This window comes from Perca fluviatilis, chromosome 6 (assembly GCF_010015445.1).
Source record: "Perca fluviatilis chromosome 6, GENO_Pfluv_1.0, whole genome shotgun sequence".
NCBI lineage: Eukaryota > Metazoa > Chordata > Actinopteri > Perciformes > Percidae > Perca > Perca fluviatilis.
Genome location: NC_053117.1, coordinates 8,464,954 through 8,483,676, shown reverse-complemented (window position 1 = coordinate 8,483,676; position 18,723 = coordinate 8,464,954). Strand labels below are relative to the sequence as shown.

At 39.6% G+C, this 18,723-nt stretch overlaps 1 protein-coding gene across 1 annotated transcript; it reads right to left on the bottom strand.

Moving 5' to 3' along the window:
* Positions 1–1,498: 1,498 nt before the first annotated feature.
* LOC120560486 lies at positions 1,499–18,506 on the bottom strand. Its single transcript, XM_039803055.1, has 11 exons — positions 18,418–18,506; positions 18,193–18,277; positions 17,957–18,095; positions 17,325–17,417; positions 17,055–17,251; positions 8,736–8,837; positions 8,401–8,633; positions 8,132–8,310; positions 7,959–8,049; positions 7,294–7,467; positions 1,499–2,287 (listed from the first exon to the last, which is right to left on the bottom strand). Exons 5-11 carry the CDS (start codon positions 17,209–17,211, stop codon positions 1,499–1,501), a joined length of 1,725 nt encoding a protein of 574 aa, XP_039658989.1. The 5' UTR covers positions 17,212–17,251; positions 17,325–17,417; positions 17,957–18,095; positions 18,193–18,277; positions 18,418–18,506.
* Positions 18,507–18,723: the final 217 nt, after the last annotated feature.

Here is an 18,723-nt window from a genome sequence, read left to right as displayed (position 1 = left end):
AACGAAATGCATGTTCAAACTCGCTGTTTGTGCGCATGAGTATTTCCGCCGAACCCGTTTGTTTGTGGTTGTTACCATGGTGAATCCAACCCAGTCTCACGTCAGTTCGTGATGGCATTACGAAATTAAATCTATTAGAACGTGATACCCTCACGTTATTGTAAAGATTTACGTGTTGGGGTCATGTTTTTTATACTAATGTATTTCAATGAGAAGCATCTTACGTAATCACAGCACGAAATTTTCTGCCAGTTGGGCTGCAGCAGAGAAGCTGGATACAGCTTTGATATTATTGGTATTTTTAGCCCAATAACCGCTGTTTTAATCAACATTTATTCACCAGATCTTATCACGGTTTATATGTATTTCTTTTAATGTTATTATTTCGGTCTATTTCGGCCAGGGAAGCTGGATTGCTCTGTTGTTTATTGATATTTTTAAAACTATAACGCTACATCTTTCAACATGTATTTAGCTGTTATCATGGTATGCATTTCTTTATTTTAATAATATTATTTCGGTCTTATTACCGGTGAAATATTACAGTAAATAAGACAGAACAGTAGGTTACGATATGAGCGAGCTGGGCGCATTCAAAGCCGATGTCCCACGATGCAATGCGGGCATTCATTCACAGAATCAGACAGCGATCAGCAGGTCTTTAACACCTGTATCACTTCAATGTACGTAAGGGATCATGTAGAGCGTTGTTATAGCGAATACAACAACGATGGGGTGATCAGGACCCCGACGCCAATCTTCTTTCAGCGGATCGATTGATAGCTCTCCTCCAGAGGGAACAGAACTGCGTCCATGGCAACGCTCTGCTATGCATGGCAACGGTGTGTTATACTTAGCAACGGTCTGTTATCAAGAAAATAACAGACCGTATTCTACATTAGAATTCAAGCAAGCCATGTAATAAATATAATATATATAATCAGTGGTTTTGTCACCAGCAACAACATGTTGCTCAGTTATGTTCCAGTAAGTTATGCACTGTTTAAAAAAAAAATCAGCTGAAGACTCCGGAAGTGACGTCGTAATTACCGCTCGGCGGGTAGAAAAGATACAAATACATAATATTCGTAATATTGATGTTTTTGTCTAACGTTGTATTTGAGAGTTAAACAATAAACATAGCAATAATAATAAAATACAGTTTCATGTATTTGTCTCATGTACTGTACTGGCATCAATCTGAAATGGAATGAAGCCCACTCACGGCAGACAGCAGAAACAGGAGCCGAACACGTCCTCCCAACCACCCCGGAAGAACTACAAGTGCTCAAGCTTTGTAACAGATTCTGGGCCGCGATATAGTGGGAGTTGTAGTTTTTAAATATATTGGTATATTTCTCATATGTAGAAGTTGGTAGTGTAGAATTTTGGATACACCCTGGGTTTTTTTGGGATGGGAAACACACTGGTGTCATCAGATTTTAAAAATTGAATCGTTAAATAGGTGAAAATAGCTTATTACCATATTTGACAGTGCTTACAGTGGGTAAACTTTGACCGCGGACAAAACCTGGGGAGCAGGAGTCGGCCAGACCGCCGACAACACCCTGGGGGCAGGAATCGGCCGGACCGCCGACATAGTCCCTGGGGCACCGGAGGCCGGCAAAGTCCCTGGGGCGCCGGAGACCGGCAAAGCACCTGGGGGCGCCGGAGACCGGTAAAGTCTCTGGCTTCTGGTCGACTGGGCAGCAGCTTGCTGGCCCCTTTCTGAGTTGGGCCTGAGATGAGGATTTTGCATCGAGCTGTCTCTGCAGGGGAGTCGCGGTGAGCAGTCTCGGCTGGGCAATCGCTGTGAGCAGTCTCTGGCTTCTGGTCGACTGTGCAGCAGCTTGCTGGCTCTTGTCCGACTGGGCTGTCGAATGGCTCTTTTCTGAGTTGGGCCTGAGATGAGGACTGTGGCACTGGATCGGCTGGCTCTGAATCGGCTGGCTCTGGATCGGCAAGCGCTACTGTGAGGGAGGAACCACAAACCCAAAGGGCTCGGTCCAGAAACTCTAAAAGGTAGCTTAGTGTCCTCAAGCAGCAGTATCTGGGCGAGTGGATCATCTAATCCGCTCCAGAACTGATATTTTAAATAGTCCTCATCCCAGCCCACATCCTGATAAAGATGGATATAAACTTCAACGAAGTCCTCCAGAGTGTCTCCATTCTGATTGAAGATAAAAGCCTCCATGGCGTCCTCATCCATTTTAGTTGTTTGGTCTGGTCTTCTGTCACGGAAGGAGCAGGAGTTAGACTGGAGGTAAGTGAAGCTGAACTTTATTAACTTTATCCAACAGGAGGAACAGAGAGCAGGTCAACAGGCAGAACTCCGACAGGCAGGCCAGCTGACAGGCTTGCCTGGGCCCGGGACGAGATAAGCTTAGATGGGCCCCCCGTGCCCAGATCTCTCCTTTTCCCTTGCTTTTCCTCTCCTCTGCTCGTCCTCTCCTGTTCATCTCCTGTTCCTCTCCTCTGCTCTTCCTCTCCTGTTCCTCTCCTCTTCCGCTCCTCTCCTCTGATCTTCCTCTAATCTGATCTTCCTCTCCTCTCCTCACATCTCTCACTGAAATTAAGTGTGTGATCAGTCTCTGATCCATCCTGCTCATACTCTCCAACAGGGCAGCGGGCCCCTCCCGCATCTCTCTCTCTCTCTCTCTCTCTCTCTCACCAGTAGCCTGACTCTGTCCCTCCGTTGCGAGGCAGCGGGCCCCTCCTGCATCACTCTCTCTCCCCTGACAGCAGCTGGATCTCTCTCCTCTCTGTCTCATCCTCTCTGACGGAGCTACCAAACTCAACTCTTTCTGTCAGAGAGAACGTGTTGTCTCAGGCTTTTATACAAGCTAATGGAGCTAATCCTGCGGTGTTTTTTACCTTGCTCTACGTTGACAGTTCCAGCTTCACCGTCACCACCTTTTTTTTTTTTTTTATATATATTTATTTAGAAAATCTCTAAGGCCTCTATTTTCTTCTTCTCTTTTCCTTCCATTTCTGAGCACCGGACTTGTGCTGACCGGAAATTTTGAGCGTACTGAACTTCAACAACATCAAATTTTGATAAGTGGCCAAACCATTTTTATGTTGGGGGTGGGGGGGTTCTTGACCACTATTTCAAGGACAATTAGGAAGAAAACAAATAAAAAGCTTTTATGTAACTCAAATATTACATATTTTTTTCCACAAACAGGCCTATTAAAAAAAATTTTAATAGGCCCCCCCCTACTCTGGGCCCGGGACAACAGACCCGTTTGTCCCCCCCTATCGGCGGGCGTGCCGACAGGTACAACAAGTAGTTAATGAGAGCGAGTCTAAGTATCGTGACGCAAACACAAGACCAGACAAAGAGTGAATGTGCCTGTGCTACTTATAAAGATGGTGGACCGATGAGGTGCAGGTGGTGAACTGATGACGTGGTATAATGAAGTGCAGGTGTGAGTGATCAGTGGTCTGATGGAGTGCAGGTGTGAATGATGAGTGCTGATGACGGTGAATGGGAAAACAAACTGAAAGTCCATGACAACCAACTGAAAGTCCATGAAAACCAACTGAAATTCCATGTAAACCTGACAGTAAGATGCTTCTCATTGAAATACATTAGTATAAAAAACGTGACCCCAACACGTAAATCTTCAAAATAACGTGAGGGTATCACGTTCTAATAGATTTAATTTGGTAATGCCATCACAAAGTATAAAAATCAGGGGTGCCAATAATTGTGGGACACATGATTTCAAGTTTTTTTTTTCTAAATGTGTGATTTTTTTTTTACCACCAAAGTAATGTACTTAAATAAAAGGTTGGATTTTTCTCTTTTTTTGCATTTGGGTTCTATGTTGTTTAAAAAAAAAAGGAGAATTTTTAGAAGTCCATTACCCCATCTTAAACAGGGGTGCCACTAATTGTGGAGGGCACTGTAGGTGGAGAAAACTCCTTCATCCAGCTGCTGTTTTAATCAGTGCTGGTTGACTGAACTGAACATTTCCATTGATGGTGAAATGAGACGTGAAAAGTGAATGGGACTATTTATGTTGACGTTTCTGTCCTCATTCATCTTGTTTGTGACACACATGTAAAAACGATGTTGCAATGTAACTAATTAGCGTTGTTGTCCCGATGGCTGAAGTTACTGCGTAGCTATCATAGACTGTATGAACAAATGTAGCGATAGGCACTCACCAGTTCTGCTGCCATTGCCTGAATTGCAGGAGTTGCTCGCTCCACTTTTCCCCACTTCTTCCCCACTTCTTTTTTTCAGCAGATTGATGGCGACCATGACGACACCCTGCTATGCATGGCAACGGTCTGTTATACATTGCAACGGTCTGTTTTAAAGAAATAGCAGACCATTGAATGCCGTCGAATTCAACTAAGCTGTGTAATAACAGGTTCTATATGAAGAGTACTGGAAATAAGTTCTAAGCCCCTCACAATACATACTGTTCCTGCTAACAGCAGAGCCTGGTTATCCTAAAGGGTGTAATTTCTGTATCCAGTAAACACTTTGCGCTGCCTTCAGTCTAGGGCTGGGCGATATGGCTGAAAACTGTATCACGATATAAGTGTTTCATATCGGTCGATATCGATAATTATTGATATTTTTTATGACCTATTTAAAATAAGGACCAGGAGAAAAATATATTAAATTTAAACATTTTTATTTTAAACTTAACCTTCCTCTGATTATAATCCCCTCAGTTATAAAAGCAGAAATGTCAACACAACCATGGAAATCACTCAAATAATTAAAATGTAACGTCTGTAAAAAGACGTTTTAAAAAAATGTAAAAAAGTCTAAAATCACAGTGAAGAAAGAATAAGTAAGAACTGCTTAATAAGGTGTAATAAAATGGTGCAAAGTGTTAAATATAAACATAGAGAAACCTGAAACCTGAGAAGAACTATTTTCTGCAGGTTTAGTGCTAGGTTGGTAACCTGGCTTCTGGACAGTGCTCAGCACGTCTGCCTCCGTTATTTCTTTGTAGCGTTTAGTAAGGCGCTGATGCAGAGTACCTCTCCATGGCGGTCTGCTGCTTGTGCGGTGTAGCAGCTGCAGATGTTGGACGTTGCTGGCGAATACGGCTTTGCTCCAAAGTGTGAGCGGGCTAAGGTGGTAAAACAAGTTTGCGGTAGTGTTGGTGGGGACGACGGTCAGACTTATAAAATCCCCAAAACTGCCATACTGACTTTTCCTGTTTTATCAACAATTTCCCCCCGCGTACGGCCTCACTTTCCACTTATCGCTACACGCCGGTTCTGTTATTGTAGAATCCAACACGGAGACAGCGCGTGGCGCAACCAAACTTGATACTGTTACATGATTGGCTGTTAGAGTGTCACTCCCTACGTTGCTAGGTTACCAGAGAGTGAGTGCCTTTGTTCATGCAACCAAACTTGCTTTGCAACTTCTGGTTTCTTCCGAAGAAGAAAAACAAGTTATCGAACGTTTTATCGACCGCATTTTCTATTGATATTGATTACGTGTCTATCGCGATACATATCGTTATCGTTTTATCGCCCAGCCCTACTTCAGTCCCAGATGAAGAAAGGATTAATTGCAAGCCTTCGTGTTAACTCATATTCCAAAATTGTCAGACCCGCTAATGAAAGACATTGGGTCCATAATTAATATCAGAGGGCCAATAAAGACCATCTCAATTGTAAACTGTCTTAATAAATAGTTTGTTGGTTTTTCCCTGTAATCAACAGGTGACAGTGTTGAAGGAGGCTGTCCAGCTCCCAGTAGAGTGGTGTCACGTAAAAGAAAAGGTTTGTTCATTTACTGTGTGTGTGTGTGTGTGTGTGTGTGTGTGTGTGTGTGTGTGTGTAAATCTATACATTTTGAATTGAAATTCATTGTTTGGAGTCCTCATTATTGCTGTATTTGCATTTGTAAGTGGTTGTAACCTATTATGTTTTGGCGATGCATTTACATTTATTTATTTAGTTGGTAAGCTTGACATTTAAATAAATCAAGCTAAATTTAATCTGTGGTCTCTTTCCCCATTAACTACTGCCACTCCATCAATAAGAAATGTCTTTTCCCCAAAAGCCGGTATCTGCCGTGAGAATATGTTCCACAACTCCCTGGCACCACAATGACTTTTACTGATTAGGATTCATGGGGTTTCGACACTGAATGCCAACATATTTCTCCTATTGCCTAATCTTATAGTATATAAATAAGGGTTAATTTACTTATAGCTTACTTATAGTTAACTTATAAGGGTTGCCTCCACTTATACCATGGTCACTTTTTTTTTTAAACAATTACTATGTTTCAATGGTTACGCCTGAGGCATTACATTCACGTTCCATAAGGTTCTTATGCAATGCAAACAGTGTTCACTGCTCCAGTAAATAGAACCAACCTTAGATATGACTTGCCACACATAGAAACGGGGGATATTTGTTGTCCACTCAGCTCATAAACCCTTTTTTTAGCACTAGTTAGAAAGCCAACATGTTTTGCCTTGGTTAACATTTTTTTTACTGTTGACAACCAGTAAATATTAGGGGTGGTACGGTTCACAAAACCCACGGTTCGGTTCGTATCACGGTTTTAGGTCACGGTTTTCGGTTCAGTACGGTTCTTGTTATTTTTTTCTTTTAATCTTCAACACTCCAGAATATACTTCAGCATATAGCTAAAATTAGCATATTGAATGCATGTTGCACAAAACATGCACACAGTGGCAGTTCTATATATTGTTTTATTTCATCATAGGTATGAAATCCAAAATGTTCCCACACACCAGACTATAAACGACGCTGGCGCATCCTACAGCTCTGGGCAGCCTCTCTCCCACTTGACATTTCTGCATGTGACGTGACCTGCAGCGGCGCCCCACTCCACTTGAGGAGCGGTCGGCTCGGTGTCTCTCAAAATCTGACGAAAATCTTTTAAACTGACCTTTGTCGATCTGAAATGAAGACAGATTTAGCAACTGCATGGCCTATTTCTCGCTTAAAATGTTTTCAGAAACACGTTTAGGTGAACTATTTTAGTACAATATGAGATCGTATTCTGAACGAGCCGCCATGACAGTTTTGAAATTAGGGACCAGCCAGACCCATGTGACGCGATCGTCCAATCAGCTGCCATGGGTTGCGTTTGTCACGCCCATCCCGCTCGTCATTTCCAGTTAGTGTTTTAAAATAGGTGTATAAAGTGGGCACTACGGCAGGAAGAGGTTAGTGCAGCTTAACAGTGTACTGACGAACCGTGCGGTACACACATGCTCCGAACCGAGACTAGCGAACCGAGCGGTTCGGGTGTTTTTTCATGAACTGTACCACCCCTAGCGGATAAGCAAATATTTCCCCCCTATACATGTTGAGGGCCTTCAATAGCACTCCGTGTCGGCAAACAACCACCTCAATGCCCTCTTCATCCAGTTTACTAGCTCTTCTGGCTGTCTCCCGTGCAGCAGACCACTGACTGGCTCCACAGATTCCTCTGCCGGCAGTCTGCATGACAAAATAGTTTGACAAAATAGTTATGCTTATAACAAAAACAAAAAAAAATTATCCTATGTAATTATTTAATCCATCAGGACCATGGAGTCAGGTTACATTACACCAAAGAGCATCTGTTTAATGATTGGAGACATTAAATATTTACTTTCAAAATACAACTGGAGGTTTAGTCAGGGCTCAAGGAGCTTCAGAAAATGCATCTTTCACTTTCCTATCTTCAGCTTAGCAAACAATAACTCACTACCTATTAGCAAAATTTAGCCACTTTGGATGTCACCACACATACCCAATTTCAAACCCCAAATTACTTGGATGAGATGCAACATATTGCTCAAATTGCTGGTTGGGAGATACTAGTCTGTTCCATTTAAGCTGACACCATCTGGTCTTGAGGGAAGAAATAACTAATTTGTAATGGAAAATCCTACATTTCAAGTTTTAAGCCATACATTGCAAAAACAATATATAAATATTTAACTAACACTTTTCATTTTACTCCTGATCTCCTCAACAAAATGCTGTACTTCAGCGTCCTTGGCGATGAAAGTACCGTCAAAATATGATTGCTCTGACCTAAATAAAATAAGAAAAAAGATCTTATTCAGTGTAAGACATTATTTGTTCAGTTCATTTGACTAAGTGTAAAACAACTAACCCTTTTGACTGTCGAAATCGGTACTGCTTTCTGTTGCCATCTGCGCAAAGAGCTATCATGTTGGGTGTACACACCGGGCAGGTGAAGTGCTCTACACTGGCCATATTCTCACAATGGTACTGGCAGAATGTGTACTCCAAATAACTCCTTTGGAATACGTCTCCGTGGATTTTGCCAGCCTATACATTTGCAATTTATAAGTAAAAAGTCAAATTAAATAGTTATAAAATATTTTTACTTGAGGCAACTATTATCCACGCTGATCTTACCCTTCCAAATTGACAGGTCCTCTTCTCCAACATCCGCAAAAAACCCTGACGCGACAAACTGGGAGCCACAGTTTTCAACTCTTCAAATGAAGTAAAGACATCCATAGAAAACAATGTGTCAGCATTCACAGATGCTGGCCAGTACCCACTGCGTATGAGGTCACTCATGTCAGGTGTCCACTGTGCCAGACATAATTTGCAAGACAAGTTTGGCAAGTGCAAATCATACCGACCTATAAAAAGAAAAGGTAGTACATTTAATGCATGGTTAGGTCCTGAAAATAACTCTGGACAGGAAAAGAAAAAATAAATAAATAAAAAGCCATAGTTCATACCATTTATGCAAACCATAATTATTGCTCTACCAGCTGATTCTGTTATGGTTGCAGGATCACACGTGCACAACTGGACAGGCCTCACTGTAGGCAAAAGACATACTGAAAGAGAGAAGTTCAATAAATAGTGAGAAGCTTTAAACAATTATTTGCAATTTATTATTATTAAATTAAAATTTTAATAAAAACAAGGACACAACTGTGGTGGCAAATTTTATTTTAACCATTTGTTTAATGATATTAACCATTGGTTTGATTGTTTTATAACGCCACAAGATTTAGCTTCTTCATGTGTAGATTCAAAAGGCTCCAGGTGAAATAGTTGGCAACCGTGAACTATAGCCCAGTAGAATTATTTAGTTTCACTAGTTTGAACCTTCTCACATTGTTGACTTTTTAGCAGACGAAGTCGAGAAGGCCACAAACCGTATCTCTTTCTGTCTCCTGAGATAAGCAGGTGTTTAGTCTAATGTAGGAGACACTGGAGCAGAATGGAAGGTTGTAAAATCATCTGACTGTCTATGGTATTTTTTAGAAAAGTGGCAGCATGCTAAAGATATTTGAAGAGGGGTGGCTTAATGGAGTTTCTTCACTATAAGATGTTTTGATTTTTAGGTTTCTAGTTGGGAAAGACATTTTCAGTTGTGCTGCGTGTACCTTTGAAACTGTGTTTTCTCCATTTGCAAATGTAAATAAATACTCAAAGACCAAACTTTGATTTAATTCTCAAACCGTCATTATTCGTTTTCATTTGATCATTGATATTTCTAAACGCTGCTGCTTCTTAGGAAAACTTCCACCACAATTTGGCGTTGTCTCGGCAGGACGGATGAGTTAACAGAGAAAAGAGCTCCGTTGGGTCGCTGATGACTGGCTATCCAGGGATCAAAAATCACCTGCCTCATACCTCTAAACCTTTAAAAAGGTTTTTCAGAGAGAAGAGGGCTAGGACCGCGGAGCGCTCTTGACTGTTTTCCACTCCGTCAAAAACGAACAGGAAGAGATTTCAAGCAGCACGGTGAGATAAAATTGATTAATTACAATTGGATTGCGAATTCAAGGTTTTGAACAAACATTCTAAACAAGCAACCGTTGCTAAACGAATTGAGTAATGAATAATTGGTGTAATTATTCTCTTAACCAAAGAGAATAAATGAAACTAATTCTGACTTTTGGGAAGTGAGTAATTTGATATGTGTTGTGGGTCATTTTGGGTAAAAAAGATAACTGAGGTTATGAATGACATCTTTTGGCAGACACAGACAATATTTCTGATGCGGGGGCGACAACTGATTGACGAGAAAAAACAGACGAGGGCTGGTCGAGAGTTAATCGAAGGATTAACTAGATTAGGCAGAGAAGCCTAACAAATTAATTCGCGAAAATATTAGCACGGTTCATGATTAAGAGGCGGACTGCAGTATAAATAAAATAGTTTACTATTTAAGAGATTTTCACTGCAGGGTCGCACCGGGTTTGCCAAGGTTTGCCGAAAAAATAACTAAGTTTTGTGGTGACGAACACATCAAAAAGAAATAGTATACTAACATAAGGTTTCTGTCAATAAAGGGGAACGAAACCATCCCGGCCGAGCAATGCATCTGGACCCACTGTGGGTGAGATATGTCGGAAATATGGACCAAAAATTTTGGAATGTTTCCGATGTCTGTCATAGGATACTGGTCAAAATGTTTTGGCTTTCCGAGAAACGGATCTTTGTGTACAAAGACACTGAGAATGTTAAAGCAAAATTTTAGAAGAAGTAGAAAGAAAATTAATGGGAAAATCAATAATTAAGACAGAGGATTTAAAGCTACTGAGTACAGGAAAAACAAAGAATGTTTTAAAATATAGATAAAACAGTAATCTGGGGAAAGAAATGCAAACATACATGCACCAATAACCTCATCAGTTCTAACCAAAGCACATTTCTGAGCTTTCTCTAAAAATCAGGAAGACAAGCTGGAGAAACGGAGGGACGAAGAGGACACAGACTCAACAATCGGACAGGACCAACAGCATCCGTCACACCTGCATTGGGTGGAAAGACCAACGAGTATGTGAGAAAACCATGTTTGAAGCGTTTGTCTGCATGTTACAACAGGCTGGTGGGCAACATATGGAGCGCGGACCTGAAAAAGGCCGCTCCCACAAAGGACGTGGTCGAGTCAGAAGAGGCCGAGGCAGGTACCGTGGGCAAAATGGTGAGCCCTACAACCGAGACCAGTGTTTGTACTGCAAGGACTTTGGACATTGGGTATGTAAATGCCCAAAGAAAAAGCAAAAAACACCTCAGACAAAGAACAACACTTGTCCCTCTGTTTGACTGAGTCCAACAGCTGATGAAGAAGGTAGTGCTACCACACACACCACACTCGCTTCATGCAATGAAGAAATGCTTTGCACTGATACACTGTTTTTGTTTTTGCTATTAGGGACAATTGATAGGTTAGAAAGTTCTGAAAAATAATCTGTTCAGTTAAACCATTAACCCTTACTTATCTTCTGAAACCTAGAAGAAGATGCCTACTACTGAGTGTAAAGTTAAAGGGGTTCCACTCACATAATTTGATTATTAGAGCTATAGATTTGACACTGAAGATTATTTGGTCATTCTATTTGGTCAATTGGGGATGCAGATCAAACAGTAAGAGAACAATTCTCTGTTCCTCTCCCCTGTACATGGGAAAAACAATTCTTGGTGTATGAAGGTTCCACTTATTTGGTTTAGGTAGTGATTTAATGTGCACTTTTAACATTGGTTTAACCTCAACACCTGACGGATTGAGAATTTCTCCTAATGTTCAACTGACGTAACCACGTTAATTACGGTGTGGCTAAAATGACCTCACTAAGGCGGCGTCTGTAATCAGCCCTGCCTCTGACTGCATGAAACCTGACAACCAATACATCACTCAAGGCTGCATCTGCTTTTATCCCTCATGAAAAGTTTTTTGGTGCAGTGCTGTTTTCATGTAAAATGAACAGAATAGCAGCTTGTTCAGTTTAGTGTTAATAATTAGATTTTTTACTTGAGCCGGTCACCTAGAATGTCTGTACACGTTCCTGATGTCACTGTAAGACTTTTGCTACCAAAGCTATTGCTATTGCTATTGCTATAAGCGTTCGTGAATATGAAACTGTCTATGCAGTCTTCCCCGATGCTGGGACTGCCAGATTCCTAAAAACAGTTCATACAGACATACACGTAAATACACATGCTTGCAATGAAGACATGCTTTTTGCACGCTACAAACACTCCCCACACGATAGACAGATCAAATTAGACGCAAAAACAGCACGGTTAACAGAAATAACTTTTGGAAAATATGTCCAAGTATTCAATGTGTTTATCTGGTGTGTATACAAATTGCCTAGCATGGTGTTAATTATATATGGGAAGAAAATTGGATTTTTAGTTGATTCGGGAGCAACAATTTGGGTTTTAGTGAAGATCTTTGTTCTTCAATCAGAAGCTCTCTGGTAAACTAGTTTTTCCTTAGAGAAGTGATTAGTAGAATGGTGATCCCAGAAAAGTTCACCATTCTTATGATATGTGTGTATTCAGATCCTTAGGATCCTGAACTAGATAATAAAGGAAAATGTTCATTGTTTCTTTCTCCCTTTCATCTGAGTGTCCTGAAAATTTGTTATGCAGATTGCATTTGAAAATGTCTATTTGAAATTGAAGACATTGTTTCACCCACGGGTCTTAGGAATGTTTATTCTTTTGCCCACTGGCTTTAAAGTTGTGGGTTTGATAAAAATCACTCTTTGGCTGACATATTTTTGTTGCAGCCTAAAAGTACGCATTTGTTTACAAATTATAATGGAACCGCGTCCATGTCAGTCTGTTAATCTCCTGACTACGGTAAAACAAATTGGGACACCAGTAGTTAAACTTAAGGAATCACAAATATTACATGCATTCCTTTTGTCACCTTTTGACCCTGATGAAGACTACGTTGAAAGGTTTTTTTTAACAAATCAAAGGACGAGTATGAGTTTTCTTTTGTCTACTGGCATATACACATGTCCAGTGGCTGTCACCTTGACTGATAAACTACATAAGTTTTTCAGAAATTCTAACTCAAAAGCTCACATTCATGTTTCTTTGTCTCCAACAGAAGAGGAGACAGACCTAGGACACCTTGGGACTATTTGTAAAATTGACTGACTGGACTGACACTATTGATAATGTGTTTATTTGTCTCCATCGACAGGAGACTATAGAAAACCCATACAACAACCGTATGTGTTGTATTCACAGTGTTCACATATTCAGTGAACGTGTGACTACAAATAGATGCATATTCACACGGTAAAAACAACATTTTATCTACTGATGTTTCACCACTTTTTGTCTCAGGTACAGCGTTATCTCTGGGCAAAACACACAAATGTGACGTGGATTGATAGACAAATTGTTAACCTGTAGTCATCAAGCTGCGTTCGGACTACAGGCCCCAGAATACATCAGTACACGCTAAAACAGGAAATAATCGACAGAAATCCGACCGTGTTTTTAACTCTTTATTGACGGATGGGGTTATAGTTCCGTGTTTAGATTCTCCAACACGTGCACTTATTTTCTCAAGTAACATAAACAAGAAGAATAATTTTTATTATGAATGTTAAAGTTTTGTTTCATTCAGGACCTTCGAGCAGTAAATGCAGAGGGTCTATGCTCGAGCACCTAATATCTCCCACAGCTAAACATAACATTCTGCAGGGAATGTTAAATGTTTTCATTCTCTGTTGTTTCGTCTAACGTTTTTCTTTCCTCAGCGTTCCAGTAGAAATAAAGTACAATAAAGTAAATATCGTTTTATAGTTCTGGGTGATGGTAAGCTGTACACCTTGACACACCTTTATGAGGAATACATTGAGTTGTTAATTAATGATGCCATAAATTACAAAAAGAATAACAGTGTGTTTATGTACCCTGGAGAAATCCTTCTTTCTTTGAGAGAGGACAGCCAGAGGAGGAGACACACACACACACACACACACACCACACAGAGATAAGACACAAGCTAAAACCAAACATGAGTAGTACAAGTGAAATTTTGGTTTAAAGAAATGATTTTGATATACATTTTTGTTGAATGTTATATGATATGATGCTTCCCATAACAGTTAACAATTTGGATAAATAGAAGGCTAAAAAAAAAAAAAAACTTTAAGTTGTAATGATTCTTGGATCTAGCAGATAGTAATTAGTGTTACTTTGGTTTGTAAACTGGAGATAAAAAATGACAAACAATGTATTTTGGTTAATTCGTCTTAGTTTAATGGTGATATTGATTAAAAGAAGGTTTAAATGAGATTTAATCCTAAAAGTAGTACATTTCATATCGTACTCTAATGAGTTTTTGAGTTGCTATATAAAAAATTGTTTTAAATTAGTTGATGTTGAAACACTTTACTGTGGTGAATTTCATCTAAAGAAATTATCTATTGAACTTTGGTTACTGATAAACAGGATTTGCTGTAAAACCTAGAACAATGTTAAGGATTAGAATATTAAACAGATTATTTATATTGCTTTTGAGTCATGAGCTTTGTCATGTCTCAAATAGGAGGGATATAGTAGCAATGATAAATAAGGGGTTTAATAAAGAGATAAGGGGTTTAATAAAGTAGCAAGGGAAATAAATAGTGTTAAATAATTTTTCTAAAGACGTTTGAAACATTTGTTGTGACATCACTGTAGCTCCAGTTTAAAAGACCTTGGATAACCAAAGTGCTAGAATAGTTAACAATTGTACATTGAGAAAATCTGCTTAGCTGAGAACAAAATTGACAAAATTGATAGTTCTACTGTAAACAAAAGGATCATCTACCCCTGATTGACACAGTAGTGTAAGGGGATGCAATAGTAATTGTTTTTGTTTTATTGGTTCTGATTTGCTCCAAAGAATTTTGCTCTAAAGATTTATTTTTATTTAGACATACGTAGGGAGAGGCCCATAAACAAAAACACCTATTTCTTCCACGGCAGTATAAGGGAAATGATAGGTTAGGTTATTGCGTGAGAATTTTCTTCTGCTCTTTTGGCCGTAAGAATCCAGGTGTCAAGCCTGGGGATTCTGTGGTGATAACAACTTCAGGAGGAAGGATTGGCAAAAAGACGGTGAAAGAAACCATCGCGATCCTTCCAGTGACACAGGGCAGTGAAGGTTCCAGGGAGAGTCACCTGGATACACGCATCACTACAAAAGGCTCCGGAGGAGAAGAGAACAGGGTTTTTCTACAACCTGCAACAAGTGACGAGCAGATCCTCTGCTGAGTCACCCACGTGCCATTTCTGAAGCGACAAGGAAAACTGGAGTTTTTCTCACTGTTTGCAACAAATTGAGAGAGGAGGAAAACGAGAAGTTTTTCCAAGGAGGAAAAACCAGAAGCTACATACTGCTATTGTAGCCTGCTGTTTAAAATCATTTCAGAAGACAGCAGTGATACTGATGTCTTCTCTGACAACCACAGCACATTCTCTGACAGTGACAGCAGAATATACTTCACAATTGTGGAGGACACACCACCTCTCTCGCTCTGAACACACACACTGCACATTCTTTTGAGGAACTGTTGACATTCCTCTGAGATGAACACACACACTTTCAGAGCAGAGTGCTCTGGCAGATGGACAGAAAGGACTGGAACAGGTACCCTTCAAGAAGAACATGGGGGGTTTTCCACATTTGTAGTATGTTTATTCTTCATTACTGCATTTATGGGTTTTGCATTTTATTTTTGATGAGAGAAAAGTATGATAAATCAGGTGTAACCATTTCTCCCAACATTTACATACACCAACACACCAGTGAAGAGCATGGAGGAAAAGACGAGTTTTTGTTCACTATTTCTTCGCTCACAGAAATAAGCTATTTCCAGTGAAACTACACACATAGAATAACTGCATTTTATTTGTGCTCTGACAGCACTTAATGAGGTTAGAGACAAGGAGGGGTCAGTTTTATTCTGATTCTTCTCAAACTTTCACTCTGTGAGAGCTTTGATAATTGCACTGAGCGTGCTTCAATTGATTTATATTAAAATAACCAAAGGAGGGAAGCATTTGATGCTATTGGATAATTTAATTATCAGCTTTATGGAAAATTTGACTTCGCTGTATGGGTTTTCTGTACTTGGGGTTTAACCATGGGTTGTCAATGGACATACGCATGGGTAGATATGAAATTAGTAAATGTTCACACTTCACACCAGGTTATTTTAATGGTTAAATACATAACACATTCTTTGCACAAATTATAAGGCACTAGTCTGATGGGACATTAACCACTGACATTTATGTCCAGGGCTTTTAGCAGATTATGTTTGGTCTTCAGATTTCTTTTGTTTCCTATGTCGTTACCCTAATCAAGAAAAAGAGTTAACTTGATTCTTATGGTAAATATGATTGAGCCTTCTGACGTATTCCGTCTTTCTGAATATGATAATAATGTTTGGACACCGTCTCTGATACTGTGTGAGATTGATTCTTGCTACTATTTAAAAGAGGGTTTTTTTGTACCTTTCCATTTAACATGTAAGAAATAGACATGAAGATCCATAAGGTTGAATAATAAGAAGTGTGATTAATTCTATAATAAGGGTTGAATCTTTAAAAGTAACATTTATTTTTGTGATTATTTTGTAATCAAAAGGGTGAACTGTGGTGGCAAATTTTATTTTAACCATTTGTTTAATGATATTAACCATTGGTTTGATTGTTTTATAACGCCACAAGATTTAGCTTCTTCATGTGTAGATTCAAAAGGCTCCAAGTGAAATAGTTGGCAACCGTGAACTATAGCCCAGTAGAATTATTTAGTTTCACTAGTTTGAACCTTCTCACATTGTTGACTTTTTAGCAGACGAAGTCGAGAAGGCCACAAACCGTATCTCTTTCTGTCTCCTGAGATAAGCAGGTGTTTAGTCTAATGTAGGAGACACTGGAGCAGAATGGAAGGTTGTAAAATCATCTGACTGTCTATGGTATTTTTTAGAGAAGTGGCAGCATGCTAAAGATATTTGAAGAGGGGTGGCTTAATGGAGTTTCTTCACTATAAGATGTTTTGATTTTTAGGTTTCTAGTTGGGAAAGACATTTTCAGTTGTGCTGCATGTACCTTTGAAACTGTGTTTTCTCCATTTGCAAATGTAAATAAATACTCAAAGACCAAACTTTGGTTTAATTCTCAAACGGTCATTATTCGTTTTCATTTGATCATTGATATTTCTAAACGCTGCTGCTTCTTAGGAAAACTTCCACCACACAACTTCAACCACTTTATCAAAAAGATCAAAGCACTACCTTGATTGACCAGTGTATATCCGCCATTTTGCTTTACGCAGCACACTGTTGGCTCTATGGGCTTGTAAATTCCCCCAATGCAGGACTCCCTGTTATGGAGTGTGTGTTTTTTGTGGATGTGTATGTCACACTCCGTACACAGCCACTCCTCTGGCATGCAGTCTCTGCATCGAATGATGGCAGGAGATGTGCAGTGGCTGCTAAAATAAAACAAACATCCATTTCATGCTTTTTACTAACTTGCTTAATTATAGTAGGGTTTCATCTTACCAAATAACTGTTGAGAGGAGTCTGATTGGGTCACTGTGAGAACCTCCTCAGCTGACTCAAAAGGAATAGAGTCCTCACTGGGAACCACGGAAACTAAAAAGATAGATAGAAACAGGCTGTAATAGGCATAAAAATACAATGTTTGTTTGGTGACTTCAGGCTATAATATGGAAATGTTACATGTAAATCAATATTAGTTACATTCAATATACGGTAATATGAACCTGACCACGACTGCTTCACTTACATTTCACATATTTGGATTAGTTTAGCAGAAGTTGACATTAAAATTAACATTGCAGAATGCATTTATAGTCCTAGTTTAAAATATACATTTCAAAATAGATGAAGTCAAAACATACATAACAGATCCACCTTATGGTTTTCTAATGGCACAGTTTAACATATTTAAAAGGAAAAAAATATCAAAAATAGGAAACAGAAACCCTATTAATATCCGAAAATAAAAGAAACACCCCCTATTTTTGTGGTCAATGTTATAAAAGGAAACAACAAAAACAAAATGTAATTACATAGGGCTTAGATAAAAAATACCAAACTACATATTGGATCTAATGAAGGTTAATTCCAATTCTTGAGGTGGGTAATTAGAAATAATCTTGGAAGACTACCTGTAGCTGAAGCACGATTTCGTGTCTCTCCACTTCTGCTTCTTTTTAGCAGTGGACTTCCTTCAGCATTTTTTTCCACCCATCAGACCTGAAAACTACTGCCTGTAGCAGAGTCTGCTTCGCCCTTGGCTTTCTTTTCCTTGGATGGCAGAAATATAGCATTGTATGACAACACTGAAATACAGTTATACAAATATCATTCTCTAATTCCCACACTGGCAAGATTACAGTCTTACTTTTTCTTGAGCCAGAAGCATATCAGCAAGGAAAATAGCATCTTCTGCTTCCCAGTCGTCTTGCTGATCAGCCATTTCAACAATACTATGTTGTATAAGTGAGACAAAAACATTGTCAGAAAAAAAGAATGCCATAGGCACATTCAAATGTTCATGCACTGTGTTTTTTGGTCAGTAAGACAGTAATGTGAAATACAAAAGAAGGAAGAGAATGACAATACTTACTTGAAGACAGTAGGCCTTCCAGAGGAGATCGCAGCGCTGGCACAAGACAGAGAGAGTGAGCGAGAGACAGAGAGAGAGAAAGAGAGACAGAGAGAGACAGAGAGAGAGAGACAGAGAGAGAGAGAGAGACAGAGAGAGAGAGACAGAGAGAGAGACAGAGAGAGAGACAGAGAAAGTGAGCGAGAGACAGAGAGAGTGAGCGAGAGACAGAGAGAGAGAAAGAGAGACAGAGAGAGAGAGAAAATGCCTGTGTGTGTGTTTGTGTGTGTCGAAAATATTAGGTGTGGCTCTTAAAAGAGCCGTTGG

Coding starts and splice junctions, on each gene's coding strand:
- LOC120560486 (XM_039803055.1), bottom strand. CDS start 17,211: ATGCCAGAGGAGTGGCTGTGTACGGAGTGTGACATACACATCCACAAA. Junction 8,050..8,131: donor CGATTTCGACAGTCAAAAGG/GTTAGTTGTTTT, acceptor TATTTTATTTAG/GTCAGAGCAATCATATTTTG. Junction 7,468..7,958: donor TCAGGAGTAAAATGAAAAGT/GTTAGTTAAATA, acceptor TTTGTCATGCAG/ACTGCCGGCAGAGGAATCTG.